The sequence below is a fragment of the Hylobates moloch genome, unplaced genomic scaffold (assembly GCF_009828535.3).
Source record: "Hylobates moloch isolate HMO894 unplaced genomic scaffold, HMol_V3 SCAFFOLD_19, whole genome shotgun sequence".
Lineage (NCBI taxonomy): Eukaryota > Metazoa > Chordata > Mammalia > Primates > Hylobatidae > Hylobates > Hylobates moloch.
This window is the reverse complement of record NW_026652294.1, coordinates 48,607,645-48,625,727: the sequence shown is the minus strand read 5'-3', so window position 1 is coordinate 48,625,727 and position 18,083 is coordinate 48,607,645. Positions and strand designations below refer to the sequence as shown.

General features: G+C 51.6%; 1 protein-coding gene and 1 long non-coding RNA gene across 2 annotated transcripts; one reads left to right on the top strand and one right to left on the bottom strand.

The window, feature by feature from the left end:
* Positions 1–136: 136 nt before the first annotated feature.
* On the bottom strand, positions 137–1,961 carry LOC131382016 (uncharacterized). Its single transcript, XR_009211162.1, has 3 exons — positions 1,879–1,961; positions 398–454; positions 137–265 (listed from the first exon to the last, which is right to left on the bottom strand). It is a non-coding gene; the product is annotated as an uncharacterized LOC131382016 (long non-coding RNA).
* Positions 1,962–2,117: 156 nt separating this feature from the next.
* LOC116458382 (angiotensin-converting enzyme-like protein Ace3) lies at positions 2,118–18,083 on the top strand. The gene is given in 14 exon segments (XM_058431757.1): positions 2,118–2,187; positions 2,283–2,424; positions 2,791–2,896; positions 3,190–3,277; positions 3,431–3,580; positions 4,314–4,493; positions 4,583–4,680; positions 4,772–4,941; positions 5,542–5,765; positions 5,908–6,052; positions 11,679–11,777; positions 12,271–12,393; positions 17,146–17,330; positions 17,731–18,083. Coding segments are annotated over 11 exon segments (1,794 nt in total). The 5' UTR covers positions 2,118–2,187; positions 2,283–2,424; positions 2,791–2,896; positions 3,190–3,210.

Here is an 18,083-nt window from a genome sequence, read left to right as displayed (position 1 = left end):
GGCTGGTCTTGAACTCCTGACCTCAAGTGATCCACCTGCCTCAGCCTCCCAAAGTGCTGGGATTACAGGCATGAGCCATTGCGCCCAGACTTAAATGTGCTCTTTTAAATTGAAAAAAAGAAAATAAGCTGCGATCCATTTTTTAGTTAATTTTTATATATGGCATGAAGACCTGCATTTTAAGTCTCTTTTGGATTGCTCTGAGACTTGTCCTTCCTCCGTTGCAGTCTGCTTCATTCATTGTGTCTGCAGTTTACCACAAGCTCTGGAACCAACCATATGAATTTGAGTCCCACTTCCACCATTTGCTGGCTGTGTGACTATGAGCAAATTCCTCAACCTTTCTGTACCTCTGTTCCCTCATCTGTAAAATGGGAGTGTTGATCACAGTACTTACCTCATGGGTTTGTTGTGAGGATTCATATGTTGAAAGCCCCCAAATGGTCCCTAGCACCTGGAAAGTGCACAGTGAGGGTTGGTAATTATTATTGTCCCTCCTAAAACTGGATTTTCTCTTATACTTAGTAAACTGGACCTATCAGCCATCTTCAGTTGGGTTGGAACAGCCTGTACAGTCCCATGCATGCAGCTGATGCTTGCAGGGGCTCCCAGCTTGGCAGAGATGTCATTTCCATTGGGATCGGCTATCCCCCCACACCAATGCTGCAGCTCTCTGGATGGATGCACCCTGACCTCCCCTGTGTTACAGGAGAGGTGGGCATGTTGAATCATGGAGGCAGACTTCCCCTTTGTCGTTCTCATGATAGTGACCGAGTTCTCAAGATCTGGTTGTTTAAAAGTGTGTAGCGCCTCCCCCTTCTCTGTCTCTCCTGCCACCATGTGAAGATGTGCCTGCTTCCCTTTCGCCTTCCACCATGATTGTAAGTTTCCTGAGGCTTCCCCAGCCGTGCTTCCTGTACAACCTGTGGAACTGTAGAGTCAATTAAACCTCTTTTCTTTATAAATTACCCAGTCTCAGGTAGTTCTCTATAGCAATGTGAGAATGGACTATGTCTATATGCTTGAAGCAGGAAGGGAGACTTCCCTGTGAGCTCAGTTGATCAGCTTAACCAGAAATGTCACTATTTTTTTCTTTCTTTCCTCATGTTATAAATCTATTTTACCCATAATGGATCATATTTGGGGGTTATTTGGTCAGTTTCTCTAGTCGTGATATCAGTCCACGTGTGGAGTTAGGGCCTTTTTGAAGATGTGAGCCGTTGTGGGCTGAGAGTGATGGAAGGCAACACAGGGTGCAGGGATTCTGAGTGTGGAGGAAAGTGAGTCTGAGGAGAAATCCAAGGTGAGACAGATGGAGCTGGCCTCCACAGACCTCAGTGCAAGAGTACTGGGGGTAGCCACAGGCCTACAGAGAGCTGGTGTCTTGCCAGCTGGTTTTCAGATCAGGCCCAGGTACTCACGGGCATGCACCCTGGATGGAAGGTGCCAGCCTCACCTCTCCACACTCCACCCAGTCCCTGCCTCGTGTGCCCTCTCCTAATTGCAAACTCATAACATCAGGGTCTCCCTGGAGAAACAGGTGTGATGGGGAGGGCACTGCACAGCCCTGGGGTTGATTGCACAGCCTACAAGACAGAAAAAGCCCAAACATGTGAACATAAGCGGTCAAGTTAGAAGAACCTAGAGAGACAACTTGGCTTCCAGAGACCCAGATATATCGCATCCATCCATCCATCCATCCATCCATCCATCATCCCATCCACCTGCTCAGAAGTGGTCCCAGCCTATGGAGGGAGGGCCTCATCAATCCCTGGCCATAACCCAAGGGTGGCTCCAGCACCAGGGAAAAGTGGCCGAGGAGAGCAGAACAAGTTCTGGCCTAAAAGTCAAGACACCTGGTTCCTCCTTTTGGCTCACCATTAGCTAACTACATGAACCAGATCATTTGGCTTGATTTTCTGGACCTCAGTCTCCCCACCTGTAAAATGGGGACAGTTGGACCAGGAGGTGGATGGGGATTTCCAGTTCTAACATTCTGTGGCTGAGCCTCTGGCCCCTGATGTCACAATATGGAGCAGGCTCGTGATTGGCCCATAGCCTCACCCAGCTCTGCAGCTGTCTTGGTCATGGGAGCAAGGTGGACTTGCCCTGGACCTTCCCTACTTGTGCTCCTCTGTTATGGGCAGCTCTTGCCTTGGCTCAGGATCAAGGGTGAACATAGTTTAGGTGTGGCTGGGACCCCAAGAAGCATGGGACCAGACAAGGGGACTGAGTGGGGACAGGACCTTCTCAGCACATGATGCCCATATCCTTCCCTGCAGATGACTTCCACAGTGAGACCAAGGCCAAGATCTTCCTGTAGTTTTATGACCAAACAGCTGAAGTGGTGTTGAACAAGTTCATGGAGGCCACTTGGAACTATGTCACCAACATCACCAGGAAAAATCAGGAGGAGATGGTGTGGTACCACCTCCACCCCAGCCTCTCCTCTCTTTGCTCTTTTCAGGGATTTGGGACCATGGGGCACCACACCTCCTGCCCCCATCCCAAGCCAGAGGAACAAGGGAAGCCCCGGTGTACATGTCAAAGTGGGCTGCAAGCTCTGGGCCTCCTGGAAGCCCTAAACTTCCTCCGGGCAAGAATCTCTTGCTTCCTGTCCTTTGTAAATCTCACCTCCTTGCTTTTAGGGACCCAGGTTTCTGCCCTCTCCCTCTTAGCAAATCTTGCTCCCTAAGCCAATGGGATTAGGGAGTCAGTTAGGGTGCCATGGCCCTGGAGGTCAAGTGGGACCCTTCCCCTGTCCCCCAAGCTTGCTGGCCCTCTTTGCAGCTGCACAAGGACATGGAGAGGTCCCAGTTCATGATTTACTTTGGCACCCAGGCCTGCCTGTTTAAAGTCGCCCAGTTCCAGGACCCGGATGTGAATCGCATGCTGAGTAAGCTGCAGAACATAGACAAGGCAGCCCTGCTCAAGGACGAGCTGCGGGAGGTGATGGATGGAGCCCCCAGGCCTTTAGGCACATGCTCCCTGGCCCCAGGGGTCTGGTGGGGGAGCCAGAGTGCCTGGAGCAGGAGGGAGGCAGGGGGTGGAGGAGTGGCAGGATCAGAACTTCCTCTGGAGAAGGAGAGGAGTAGAGGTGGGGGTGCCGATCTCTCCTGGCTGGTGGGGTGAGCACTGGGGGCGGGCCCAGGGGCACCAGCCTACCCTAGGTAACACCTGTCCCCCCAGTATAACAAGCTTCTGGCCTGCATGGAGATGACATACAGTATGGCCCAGGTGTGCCTGAATGAGGGGCCCTGCCTGTCCCTGGAGCCTGGTGAGCACCCAAGCCCTGTCCCACCCAACCACAGAATCTCCAGCACTCAGTCCCTTCCGGGGGCCCCTCCCAGCACCCAACCACCCTCCCTTATTGCCAGGAGGGTGAGGGAAGAGGCAGGTGGGAATGGGTCCCCCATGGCTCCTTTTCTAGGCATAGAACTTGAAGAAGTCATGGCCACCTCCAGGGACAAAGAGGAGCTGCTGTGGGCCTGGCAGGGCTGGCAGGATGCCGTGGGCCGCCAGATCTGCACCACCTTCGAGCGCTATGTGGAGCTCAGCAACAAGGCTGCACAGCTCAACAGTGAGCAGACGGGATGCCACGGAACTTGGAGCGATGGCAAGGAAGGGGCAAAGCTGAGCTTTCCCAGGGTGAAGGTGACCGTAGGGCCCTGGAGAAAGGACCTATGAGCCCTGCAGCTGGGCTCTCCAAATATTCATACAGCACCTATGTGCTAGGTGTTGGGGAGGTTCTGATGACACATAGGTGAAAAGACAGGCACCTGCCCTCATGCACCTACAGTCCTGCGGGGAGACAGACCATATTCAGTAAACGCCCGTCTCTCACTACCACCTGGGGTGATGCGGAATAGGAAGAGGCTGCTGAGAAAGAGAGTGAGAAGAGGCTGCTGCAGACAAGTGGACAGGGAAGGCCTCTGACATTTATCCAAGACCTGAAAGATGGGCAAAAGAGGGGGAGCAAGATGTGAAAGAAGAGCATCCTAGGCAGAGGCTCTGCGGCAGGAGGAGCCGGTGCTCTGGAAGACCTGAAAGAAGCCCAGGTGGCCACAGGGCTAAGGATGAGGTGGGATAAGAGGGGACTCAGGGCCTTGCAGGCATGGTGGGGAGCTCGAATCATGGACTTTGCTCAGTGCCTTTCTGAAATGGGCAGGTACCCTCCCCGTTTTGCCAAAGAAGACCCAGAGGGTCAGCGAGGTTGAGTGGCTTCCTTAGAAGGCGTCTGGGTCTCCTGTCAGCTAGGCCAGGGCTAAAGGGTGAGATGGTGAGCTCCTAGTGAGTCCTCTCTCCTGTCCTAGGTTACAAAGACATGGGGGCCTTGTGGCGCTCCAAGTATGAGTTGGATACCCTGGAGCAAGACCTAGAGCGGCTCTTCCAGGAGCTGCGGCCACTCTACCTGAACCTGCGCAGGGCCCTCCACCGCCACTGTGGGCCCGAGCTCATCGGCCTGAGGGGGCCCATCCCTGCCCACCTCCTGGGTAAAGGCCCTGCTGGTGGCTGAGGTGAGTGCCAGATAAGGGCAGAGACTGTCTCCAGCCTCCTCTTAGCCCCTCTCCTCTTCTTCCAGGGAACATGTGGGCTCAGTCCTGGGTCAACATCTTAGACCCGGTCCTGCCCTTCCCGAAGAAGATCCCTGAGGATGTCACAAAGATCATGAAAGGCCAGGTTAGTGCTTGGCCTGTCTGTCCCTGCCCCTCCCCATCGGCATCCTTGGGCAAACAGGGCAGCACCCTCCACACCCCCTCTTCTCCCATAGCACTAGAAGCCAGATAAAATGTTGGAAGAGGCTGAGACATTCTTCACCTCCTTGGCGCTGCTGCCCGCCCCACCCAGTTTCTGGAAAAAGTCGATGCTGATGAGGCCAACTGATGGGCGAGAGGTGGAGTGTCACACCTCTGCCTGGAACTTCTACCACAACGATTTCAGGTGCTCATGGCAGCACCACACACCCGGCCCTCTCCTCTCCCCTGTCTGGCTGTCTTAGGTATGGGCAGGGGAGAGCTGGGGCAGGGGAAGGGGAAGGCAAGTGAGAAACACAGAAGGAAAGGTGACATGAGAGCAAAGGGCTTGGTCGCAGGTTGGATATGGGGCCTGGAGTAAGAAAGAACAATTGCCGGCCAGGCACGGTGGCTCACGCCTGTAATCCTAGCACTTTGGGAGGCCAAGGCGGTGGACCACGTGAGGTCAGGAGTTCGAGACCAGCCTGGCCAACATGGTGAAACCCGTCTCTACTAAAAATACAAAAATTAGCCAGGCATGGTGGTGTGTGCCTGTAATCCCAGCTAGGAGGCTGAGGCAGGAGAATCACTGGAACCTGGGAGCCGGAGGCTGCAGTGAGCCGAGATCGCACCGTTGCACTCCAGCCTGGGGGACAGAGCAAGACTCCATCTCAAAAGAAAAAAAAAAAAAAGAAGAACAACTTCCAAGGCCTGTCTGGGCTCCCACCTGACCACCCAATCCCTCGAGGAGTCTGAATGGGGAAACTCCCTTTCTCCATGCTCCTTGACCCATGCTCTTTGCTTGTAGAATAAAGAAGTGCACGGAAGTGACCACAGAAGGCCTGCTCTCCATCTTCCATGAGATGGGCCATATCCAGTACTTCCTGCAGTACAAGAACCTCTCCATCATCTTCCACGCAGGCGCCAACCCAGCCTTTGAAGAGGCTGTGGGGTCTGTGATCACCCTCTCAGCCTCCTCCCACAAGCACCTGCTCAACATAGGCCTGCTCAGCCTCTAGCACCAGGACTCAGGTGATGAGGATCAAGGGCCCAGCAGGAGGGCAGCACAAGCCTGGGGCCGCAGCTAGGGCTCGGTGGGGTCAGGGCTCTCAGGCAAAGCTACGGGAAGGAGATCCCAGGGGTTGCCTCTTGACTGCCCTCACCCTCTTCCCAGAGGATGAGGTCAATTTCCTGATGCGCATTGCCCTGGAGAAGATCGCCTTCATCCCCTTCGGCTACCTGATGGACCTGTTTCGCTGGAAGGTCTTTGACGGCACCATCTGGAAGGACATCTACAATCAGGAGTGGTGGAACCTCAGGTGGGTTGGGCACCATCTTCCACCAGATGGGCCATTTCCAGGACTTTCTGCAGCACAAGAACCTCTCTATAATCTTCCACGCAGGCACTGAGCAGGTCTCTTAGCCTTTCTAGGCTTCAGTCTCCTCATCTGTGAAAAATGGACTCTGGTGGTTGGCCCCACCTGCTCCCTGCGTGGCTGGGAAGCTCGCATAATAATTGCAACTGAGCTTCTCCAGTCACAGAACACTGACCACCAGGCAGGCCCTCCCACACCTCCCTCACTTCCTGGTGCCAGGCAATGGAGTGTGCGGGGGCCTGAGCACTTTCCTTTCTGGGGAAAGACTCCCCATGGGAGAGAGGCAGGCCCCTAAAATGCACACACGCCTACCTCGGGCTTAATTAACATCCCCAAGCTGCCATGGGAACCCACCAGCAGTCGGGAGGCATCACTCTCGAGTGAGGGACCCCCGTGTTACACCTCATCACTGACCCCTGGCCATTTGAGGGGATAATAAATGCCTGTGACCAGGGCTCCTCCATATGTGGCAAGCCTCGGACTGACCAGCTTCAGTCTGCTGGTCATAGTGTGATTTGGGGTTGCCAGGGGGTGCTCCTGGCTCTGCAACAGGCTCTTACTTTTTTTTTTTTTTTTTTTTTGAGACAGAGTCTCGCTCTGTCGCCCAGGCTGGAGTGCAGTGGCGCAATCTCGGCTCACTGCAAGCTCCGCCTCCCGGGTTCACGCCATTCTCCTGCCTCAGCCTCTCCGAGTAGCTGGGACTACAGGCGCCCACCACCACGCCCGGCTAATTTTTTTTTTGTATTTTTAGTAGAGATGGGGTTTCACCGTGGTCTCGATCTCCTGACCTCGTGATCCGCCCGCCTCGGCCTCCCAAAGTGCTGGGATTACAAGCGTGAGCCACCGCGCCCGGCCTAGCTCATACTTTTTTTGTTTGTTTTTTGAGACAGGGCCTCACTCTGTCACTCAGGCTGGAGTACAGTGGCATGATCACGGCTCACTGCAGCCCTGACCTCCCAGCTTCCAACTATGTGGTCAATTTTGGAATAGGTGTGGTGTGGTGCTGAAAAAAAATGTATATTCTGTTGATTTGGGGTGGAGAGTTCTGTAGATGTCTATTAGGTCCACTTTGTTTAGAGCTGAGTTCAATTCCTGGATATCCTTGTTAACTTTTTGTCTAGATGATCTGTCTAATGTTGACAGTGGGGTGTTAAAATCTCCCATTATTATTGTGTGGGAGTTTAAGTCCCTTTGTAGGTCACTCAGGACTTGCTTTATGAATCTGGGTGCTCCTGTGTTGGGTGCATATATATTTAGGATAGTTAGCTCTTCTTGTTGAATTGATCCCTTTACCATTATGTAATGGCCTTCTTTGTCTCTTTTGATCTTTGTTGGTTTAAAGTCTATTTTGTCAGAGACTAGGATTGCAACCCCTGCCTTTTTTTGTTTTCCATTTGCTTGATAGATCTTCCTCCATCCCTTTATTTTGAGTCTATGTGTGTCTCTGCACGTGAGATGGGTTTCCTGAATACAGCACACTGATGGGTCCTGACTCCTTATCCAGTTTGCCAGTCTGTGTCTTTTAATTGGAGCATTTAGCCCATTTACATTTAACGTTAATATTGTTATGTGTGAATCTGATCCTGTCATTATGATGTTAGTTGGTTATTTTGCTCATTAGTTGATGCAGTTTCTTCCTAGCCTCGATGGTCTTTACAATTTGGCATGTTTTTGCAGTGGCTGGTACCGGTTGTTCCTTTCCGTGTTTAGTGCTTCCTTCAGGAGCTCTTTTAGGGCGGGCCTGGTGGTGACAAAATCACTCAGCGTTTGCTTGTCTGTAAAGTATTTTATTTCTCCTTCACTTATGAAGCTTAGTTTGGCTGGATAGGAAATTCTGGGTTGAAAATTCTTTTCTTTAAGAATGTTGAATATCGGCCCCCACTCTCTTCTGGCTTGTAGAGTTTCTGCGGAGAGATCAGCTGTTAGCCTGATGGGCTTCCCTTTGTGGGTAACCCGACCTTTCTCTCTGGCTGCCCTTAACATTTTTTCCTTCATTTCAACTTTGGTGAATCTGACAATTATGTGTCTTGGAGTTGCTCTTCTCGAGGAGTATCGTTGTGGCGTTCTCTGTATTTCCTGAATCTGAATGTTGGCCTGCCTTGCTAGATTGGGGAAGTTCTCCTGGATAATATCTTGCAGAGTGTTTTCCAACTTGGTTCCATTCTCCCCGTCATTTTCAGGTACACCAATCAGACGTAGGTTTGGTCGTTTCACGTAGTCCCAAATTTCTTGGAGGCTTTGTTCATTTCTTTTTATTCTTTTTTCTCTAGACTTCCCTTCTCGCTTCATTTCATTCATTTCATCTTCCATCTGCGATACCCTTTCTTCCAGTTGATCGCATCTGCTACTGAGGCTTCTGCAATCTTCACGTAGTTCTCGAAACTTGGCTTTCAGCTCCTCCATCTCCTTTAAGCCCTTCTCTCCATTGGTTATTCTAGTTATCCATTCTTCTAATTTTTTTTCAAAGTTTTTAACTTCTTTGCTATTGTTTTGAATTTCCTCCCGTAGCTCAGAGTAGTTTGATCGTCTGAAGCCTTCTTCTCTCAACTCGTTAAAGTCATCCTCCATCCAGCTTTGTTCCATTGCTGGTGAGGGACTGCGTTCCTTTGGAGGAGGAGAGGTGCTCTGCTTTTTAGAGTTTCCAGTTTTTCTGCTCTGTTTTTTCCCCATCTTTGCGGTTTTATCTACTTTTGGGCTTTAATGATGGTGATGTACAGATGGGTTTTTGGTGTGGATGTCCTTTCTGTTTGATAGTTTTCCTTCTACCAGACAGGACCCTCAGCTGCAGGTCTGTTGGAGTTTACTAGAGGTCCACTCCAGACCCTGTTTGGCTGGGTGTCAGCAGCGGTGGCTGCAGAACAGCGGATTTTCGTGAGACCACCAATTCAGCTGTCTGATAGTTCCTCTGGAAGTTTTGTCTCAGAGGAGTACCTGGCCCCGTGAGGTGTCAGTCTTTCCCTTCTGGGGGGGTGCCTCCCAGTTAGGCTGCTCAGGGGTGAGGGACCCACTTTAGGAGGCAGTCTGTCCGTTCTCAGATCTCCAGCTGCGTGCTGGGAGAACCACCACTCTCTTCAAAGCTGTCAGTCAGACAGGGACGTTTAAGTCTCTGGAGATTCCTACTGACTTTTTGTTTGTCTGTGCCCTGCCCCCAGAGGTGGAGCCTACAGAGGCAGACAGGCCTCCTTGAGCTGTGGTGGGCTCCACCCAGTTCGAGCTTCCTGGCTGCTTTGTTTACCTAAGCAAGCCTGGGCAATGGCGGGCGCCTCTCCCCCAGCCTCGCTGCCGCCTTGCAGCTTGATCTCAGACTGCTGTGCTAGCAACCAGCGAGACTCCGTGGGCATAGGACCCTCCGAGCCAGGTGCGGGATACAATCTCCTAGTGTGCCGTTTTCCAGGCCCGTTGGAAAAGCGCAGTATTGGGATGAGACTGACCCGATATTCCAGGTGCCGTCTGTTACCCCTTTCTTTGACTAGGAAAGGGAACTCCCTGACCCCTTGGGCTTCCTGAGTGAGGCAGTGCCTCGCCCTGCTTCGGCTCGCGCACAGTGCGCTTCACCGACTGTCCTGCACCCACTGTTTGGCACTCCCTAGTGAGATGAAACCGGTACCTCAAGCAGAAATGCAGAAATCACCAGTCTTCTGTGTCGCTCGGGCTGGGAGCTGGAGACCGGAGCTGTTCCTATTCGGCCATCTTGGCTCCACCCAGTCGACCTCCCAGCTTCAATCAATCCTCCTTCCTCAGCCTCCTGAGTAGCTGGGACTACAGGCGTGCGCCACCACGCTGGCTAGTTTTGTGCAATTTTTTTTTTTTTAGAGATGGGGTTCGCCATGTTGCCCGGGTTTAAACTCCTGGGCTCAAGCGATCTGCCTGCCTAGGCCTCCCAAAATGCAGGGATTACAGGCATGAGCCACTGTGCCCGGCCTCTTATGTTTAATTTGAACATTTACAACCACCTTGCGTTGTGATCATTTCAAAACGCTCAGCTCACAGAAGCAACAGCTGAAGCTCAGAGAGGTCACAAACCAGCCTGAGGTCACACGGCAAACCAGCAGGTGGCAGAGCTGGGAGCTCCTCCCCTTGTCCTCTCACTCCCACCCTTGACTTCAGGAGCAGGTGTCCCTGTTGGGCAGAGTCTTGACCTTGTGCCTCTCTAAGGTCACCCTCATAGGCCATCTGAGGCACCTGCAGGAGGCCTCTGTCAGCCCTGCCCATCACTCCAGCTGACGGAACCCAGGGGCTAAGCAGGAGGGGTGGCAACTCCCTGGACCTTGAATAAGGCCCTGTCAACTGGGAGGGAAGCTCTTGACACTCTGTTGACCTTGGAGATGGTTCAGAGGCTCCAGTGAGCCAATGATGAAGCCTTGTTTTTGAGACAGGGTCTCACTCTGTTGCCCAGGCTGGAGTGCAGTGGTGCAATCATGGCTCACTGCAGCCCTGACCTCCTGGGCTCAAGTGATCCTCCTGCCTCAGCACCTGAGTAGCTGGGACTACAGATGCACAGCAGAACACCTGGCTCATTTTTGTATTTTTTATGGGGACAGGGTCTCACTTTGTTGCCCAGGCTGGTCTCAAACTCCTGGGCTCAAGCAGTCGTCCCACATCAGCCTCCCAAAGTGCTGGGATTACAGGTGTGAGCCACCACACTCTGCCTACTTCCTTCCATTTCATAGATGTTTTACAACAAGACTCAGAGACAATCAGCAACTTTCCCACAGTCGCACATCTCGGAGGGGCAAAACCAGACCTTCAGGTTATCAGGATGTGACTATGACTAGCTCTGTGTCCTGCGGCCAATTCCCTGATCTCCAAACCTTGGTTTCCTCATCTGCAAAGTGGGAATAATAGTACTACTGCCCCACAGGGATGTTACTCTGTTTTCTTCTCAAGACTTCTTACTAGATGAAATGACCTTGTTTATTGGTCTGTAATCTGTCCCCCACTGTTAGGATGTAAGCAGGGGCCTTGCCTCCCCCGCTCCCCCACCGGTCCCTCCCCCAGAGACCAGGATGGTGTTGAGTGCATGACGCATGAGTCTGTGGAGAGCCGGACATGGTTCTGAGCATAGAGGAAGTGTTCAGTCAGTGTTAACTGCTATTGTTTTACTCTGATTCCCAATCCCATGTGTTTTCATTTATTTAATCAATAAAAATGCATTAGGTATCCTCAGCCTGCCAAGTCCAGTTTTGATAGACATGTAGGTGCTTTGAAAAGAAAAAGGCAGGCCAGGTGCAGTGGCTCACGCCTATAATCCCAGCTACTTGGGAGGCTGAGACAAGAGAATTGCTTGAACCCAGGAGGGGGAGGTTACAGTGAGCCGAGATCACGCCACTGCACTTCAGCCTGGGCAACAGGGCAAGACTGAAAAAAAAAAAAAGAAAGAAAGAAAGAAAGAAGAAAAGAAAGAAAGAAGAAAAGAAGGAAAGGAAGAAAGGAGGAAAGGGAAGGGAAGGGAGGGGAGGGAAGGGAAGGGAAGGGAAGGGAAGGGAAGGGAAGGGAAGGGAAGGGAAGGGAAGGGGCTCTGAGAACCTGCCAGACACCACCACCAAGCTCTCTGCCTTTTCCCTGCCAGGCTGAAATACCAGGGCTTGTGCCCCCCTGTTCCTCGCTCAGAGGAAGACTTTGATGCAGGTGCCAAGTTCCACATTTCTGCTGGTGTGCCCTACATACAGTAAAGGTCTGGGCCCTGTTGGCAGTGCCAGTCCTAGGAGTTGAGGGGCATGGGAACTGGGGTGAGAATTTGCAGGAAGGCCCTAGGTCCAAATGTCACCCTGTACCCCTGCCCATCTCTTCCTGTTGGGTTGCATAGCCTTCTGAGGCCTCTGACCTAGAATCCTTTGAGCTTTTGCATCAGGTCCTGTGTAGAGGGCAGAGCTGATGGGAATATTCTAGACCATCCCTGCTGTCCCTTGGAGGAGAGCAGGTCAGAGGGGGGGCAAGGGTTGGGGTGACTGCTGGTTCAGAAAGCTAGAGAAGGAGAGCCCTCCAGTACTCTAGGGTCAGCCCAAGGCTTGGCCCTGCCCAAGGAGCCTCCGCCCAGGCAGTGACTGCTGACATGGGGCCCTCGTGGTCACTGCATGTCAGAGCTGCCTGGTCCCAAGTGGCTCTGAGTTTCCCCACTCCTGGTCTCCACTTCCCAGCCTGCCCTCACATTTCTCAACCAGGTACTTCCTCAGTCTGGTGCTCCAGTTCCAGTTCTACGAAACACTGTGCAAAGCCTCGGGCCACATGGGTCCACTGCACCAGTGTGACATCTACAACTCCAAGATTGCCGGGAAGCTCCTGGGGTGAGTGCCCTCTTCTCGGCTCCCCCATCTCCCTTTAAGGAAGTCCTGCTCCAGGCTCCCTCTCCACACCTGACTACACTAGACACCTTGAGCAGAGCTTCATTAAGCTTATATTCTAGTGGAAGTTCTTCCTCATGTCAGACTGCAGTCTTTCCTACATCAATCAGAGCCCATTTCCTCTTGTGTAGCCTTCTGTGTTCAGAGACACTACTTAGGCTGGGCGCAGTGGGTCACGCCTGTAATCCCAGCACTTTGGGAAGTCGAGGCAGGCGGATCACCTGAGGGCAGGAGTTCAAAACCAGCCTGGCCAACATGGTGAAACTCTGTCTCTACCAAAAATGCAAAAATTAGCCAGGCGTGATGGCAGGCTCTTGTAATCCCAGCTACTTAAGAGGCTGAGGCAGGAGAATCCCTTGAATGTGAGAGGTGGATGTTGCAGTGAGCCGAGACTGCACCATTGCACTCCAGCCTGGGCAACAAGGTGAAACTCCATCTCAAAAAAGAAAGAAAGAAAGAAAGAAAAGACAATGTTTAGCCCCTCCCACTAACACACACACATGTGCACACACATATGCCAGTAGGCCAAACTGTCCCAGATAGGAAGCCAGCACTGGGGTTCTACCTCAGGCTTCAGCCTTCCATCTGAATCCCCCTTATCCTTTCCTTACAAGGGGCTGACCTACCCTCTCAGCAGCAATTGGCACACCCTTGAGTACAGTCTGTTTCTCCCACCTCTTCTTGGAGGTGCGCAAATCCAGTTCCCAGGCTGATCCAGTTTGCTTTCACAGTAGCCTCTTGGCATGCTTCTGGTCAGCCTGTGGTCCACTTTGACCCTTGAGTCTTTTTCTCTGCACTTGGTGTTTAGCTTATTCTTTCCATGCCTACCTATGTGGCAGTGGTTTTTAGTCCTAAAGCAAACCCCGAGGGAGTAGGGGACTGAACTGAAACTGTGAAGCATTTATTACTACAGGGGGCGCTCTCTGATGAGTACCCTTACAGAGTTTCATATTATAATAATAGCTCTTAACTTTGCAAAGTGGATATTATTATCTGCCTTTTACAAATGATGAAACTGAAGGCAAGAGGGGTGGTGTTGTGGGTCATTCATCTGGCAAGAAGCAAAGTCATGCTTTGAACCCAGAACTGACTCCAGAACACACTATCTTTTACCCTGTTCGCCTCCATCATTCAAAGAATACAGCCCCTGGTGAGCTTAGATCCAGGTCTAACTGGTTCCAAGATCAGCACTCCAACCCTGGAGATGTGGAGCTCACCCACCGACTTGATCATCTTCCTGTTGAATTTCAACGGATTTCAATAGGTCCATTTCCCTAATTGGTCAAGGTCATCTTGAGCTTTATTCCTGTCTCCTAGAGGATTAACACTGCCACAAATTTAGTATCCTTTGCAAATCTAATGAGCATATTTTTTATTCCACCATGCAGTTTATCTGTAACCACCAGACCAGATGGGGTTTCAGGACTGATCCCCTGGGCTTTGCTCCTAGGGAGGGCTGCACCTTGCATGACTGTTGTCTCAGTAGCAGATTTGCTCTTCCATCCTTTCATGTCTCGGGGCTTTATTCTAGCTGATTGCCCAGCTTTGAGCTTTTCTGAACATGTTGAACATAAGGGCACCTCTCTGCTCTTTGCATTCATATCTCTGGCTGCCTGTCATTTATTCATTCAGTAAACATTTACTTGTCCTCATGCAGACCAGCTGCTCTGCATCCAACATGGGGAGATGAACCACAGGATAAATAAATTTCATGGCCGGGCATGGTGGCTCACACCTGTAATTCCAGAACTTTGGGAGGCCGAGGCTGGCAGATCACCTGAGGTTAGGAGTTCGAGACGAGCCTGCCCAACATGGCAAAACTCCGTCTTTACTAAAAATAGAAAAAATTAGCTGAGAGTGGTGGTGGTCACCTATAATCCCAGCTACTTGGAAGGCTAAGGTGGGAGAATTGCTTGAACCTGGGAGGCGGAGGTTGCAGAGAGCCGAGATCATGCCACTGCACTCCAGCCTGGGCGACAAGAGTGAAACTCCATCTCAATAAATAAATAAATAAATAAATTAATTAATTAATTAATTAATTTCATAATACCAGGTAATAGAAAGGGGCTTTGGTGAACATAGAAAGAGGGTCAGGAGGTCATGCGGGGGAACCAAGGAGGGAGTTTTGTCCTCAAATGCAAGTGTGCAAGAAATAGCAGAAAGCAGGCATGGTGGCTCACACCTATAACCTCAAAACTTTGGAAAGCCAAGATGGGAGGATCCCTTAAGCCTAGGAGTTTGAGACCAGAGTAGGCAACATGGTTAGACCCTGTATCTACAAAAAATGAACAAAATTTGGCCAGGCATGGTGGCACGCCCCTGTAGTCTCAACTACTCAGGAGTCTGAGGTAGGAGGATCACTTAAGCCTGGGAGGTCAAGGCTGCAGTGAGCTGAGATCACACCACTGCACTTCACCCTCGGCAACAGAGTGAGACCCCATCTAAAAAAAAAAAAAAAGGAGAAGAATAACAAAGATAATCTTTTTTTGACACAGTCTCACTCTGTCACCCAGGCTGGACTGCAGTGGTACGATCTCAACTCACTACAACCTCCACCTCCCGGGATCAAACAATTCTCGTGCCTCAGCCTCCAGAGTAGCTGGGATTACAGGCACACACCACCACGCCTGGCTAATTTTTGTATTTTTAGTAGAGACAGGGTTCTACCATGCTGGCCAGGCTGGTTTCAAACGTCTGGCCTCAAGGGATCCACCCACCTCAGCCTCCCAAAGTGCTGGGATTACAGGTGTGAGCCACCACGCCTGGCCAAGATATCTGTTTTCTTTACATCAACTCACCTCTTTCATCCCACCTGATTGGTGGGATGTTTGACCTCAGTCATTTTCACCACTTCCCACCCTCACCCCACTCAAGGTCCACAGGGCTCTCAGGGTCTGACTTGGCACCAAAGCATGTGGCCAGTGAGTCATCTCTTGTCATTGCTCATCAGTCCCTGTGTGACCTCTGCTCAGGGAAAATCCTGATTCCAGGCTTAGGACTTCACATACCATTTTCTAAGCCGTGGGCAGAGGAAAGGTTTCTGAGTAAGGAGGATGTCATGACCTTTGCAGATGATGAAACAGCAGCAGAGCAGAATATGGTTTGTGGAGGGGAGAGGGGATGCGAGTGCTTGCAAGGGGAAAAGAGAAAGATTCTTGGCTGCTCTTTTGCCTAATTGATCTTAAAACTTGGTTTTGCTACTTTTGATTCATCCTCCTAAATGTGTTGGCCCTGAGTCAGGCTCTGGGCTGGTTCTGCTGGGAATGGAGGGTTGAACTGGGCCTGGTCAAAGTTCTCAAAGTCCCCCAGCCTCACCCCACCAGCCATGGTGCACCTGACCTTGTCCATGGGGTGTGTTGTTTTCACTTTGGAGTTGAAAGCTCCAGGCAGCATCCAGTTGTCATCTCTGCTGCTCTCTGGTCTCATGTCCTGTCCACATGGGCTGTTGGCTGCCCTTTGGTCAAACATCTTGTCCCAGCCAGCCTGAAGGACTGTTTCTAAATGGGTAGATTCTCAATGGTTGAAGCTTTTCCCCTACTAGGTTCTTCCTCTTACTCAGGGGCCAGCATCAGAACCTCTTACCTAGAGTTAGTTGTGGTTTTTCTTCTCCAGTGGTTTCTGCCAAGGCCCCACTGACCTTTGGTTTCCCTAACTCATTCTTTTCCAATTGTTTATTAAGTGATGCGCATAAGCCTTTGCAAGCTACGAACCCTCCTTCATCATTGTGGGACTTAGTCCTCATCACAATGAGGGCAGGTATTCAAGGCTCCCATTTTACTGATGAGGAAACTGAGGCCGAGAGAGGCTAAGTTGTCTGCTTAAGGTTATGCAGTCCATAAGTAGCACTGCTAGGTCAGGTTTAAGCCTGGGTCCTGTTAGTCTAGACCCTAGATCGTGACCTCTGGGCCTCTGGGTCCCAACTCTCTCCTGAGAGTTGGATCAAGGAACAACAGGTTGCGAAGGATCAACATCTGCCCGCCACTGCCTCTCTTGGGGACTCTGGAGTGGAGAAGCCTGGAGCCCTGGCTTCAGCACACCTCATACTCCCATTGTGAGCCCAAGGTACCTAGCATAAAGCTCAACCACCTGCCCCTAAGGACTGGGTGTGCCGTGAAACACAGCTGACATTTGTGCAGCACTACAGGTGGTGTGCACAGCACCTCCCACGCTCATGATGTTTCTAATCCTCCCAAACCCTCCCTGAAACCAGAAAGGGGTGAAGAGCTGCCACTATCTACCGACACTGAGCACCTCACGGGAAACAGTGTCTCAGGACTTTATGCCTATTTGAGGCCAGGAGAATAATAATCATCACAGTATTACCAGTAGTACTAGTAACCATCATAATCATCAGTAGTTAACATGTATTGCTTGCATGCTATGCTCCCAGCACCGTGCTTATTTAATCATCACAATGGCTCTTGAGGTAGATACCATTATCATCTCCATTTTATGGATATGGAAACCAAGGCTCAGAAAGGTTACTTGCCCAAGGCCCCACAGCTACTAAATGTCAGAGCTGAGATCCAAACCCAGATTAATCTTCTTTCAAACGTGTGATTGTATCCACTATGCCGAGCTCTGTGGGAAAGTTCTGGCTGGCCAATAGCTGGGGCCAGGATTGGGTGCACTGGGGGTCTCAGCAGCACCAGCGGATGCCCCCACACAGCCTCACAGCTGCACCCACTCCCCCAGGGATGCTCTAAAGCTGGGCTCAAGCAAGCCCTGGCCAGAGGTCCTAAAGATGCTGACTGGGGAGTCTGAGGTGTCTACAAAGGCCCCCATGACCTACTTCAAACCCCTGCTGAACTGGCTGGTGACTGAGAACATGCACCAAGGGGACATCTTAGGCTGGCTGGACTTCAGCTGTTCCTTTGAAGGTTTGATAATCTGACCCCGGTTCCAGCTCTGGGCCAGCCCCAGGCTCCACCTTACCCTGCTCTGTCCTAGTACCTACCCCTACCCAGCCTTAACCCCTGGCTCATTCATGACCTGGCTTGAATCAGTAGCACTGCTGCTGTGGGACCCTGTCTGTACCAGGCCTGATGCAGCTTCAGCCAAGACCACCGCCCACGCCCCAGCCCCCGGCTCAGTTGCTTCCTTGCACACTGTCCAGCTAGGTTGCCAGGCTGACATCTGAACAAAGGGTCAGCATCTTGCCTCTGGTACCTTGCATGCAGGGGCATGTAGTCCAATCAGATCTCCTCTGACAGCCACAGGAGACCCCAGGGGTCCCTATCCAGTTCTACCTGCCCTATGAGACTCCCATGTCTTCCACAGAAAAAGACACAGACAAAGTGACATTCCTGAGTCTGAAGCTGGATCCCAACCAGGCTAAATTTGGGTACTGGGTGCTGCTGGCCCTGGGCTTTGTCATGTCTCTGGTGGTGCTGGGGCTGGCCTGCAGGCTGCACTCCCTGGAAAAACAGTCACTGACTCAAGACACTGAGATATTTAGCCCACTGCCCAATGCCTACTTCCTGGGCATAGCCATGGAACCCCGCCAGGCTGCTAAAAGACAGTGGATGCTGCTGGGCCTCTGCCTTGTCCTGATGCTGTGCTCAATCAGCCTGGCCATCTGGATTTTCACACAGTAAAGCAGGAAGCCTCCATGGGTAAGAGCTGAATGGTGA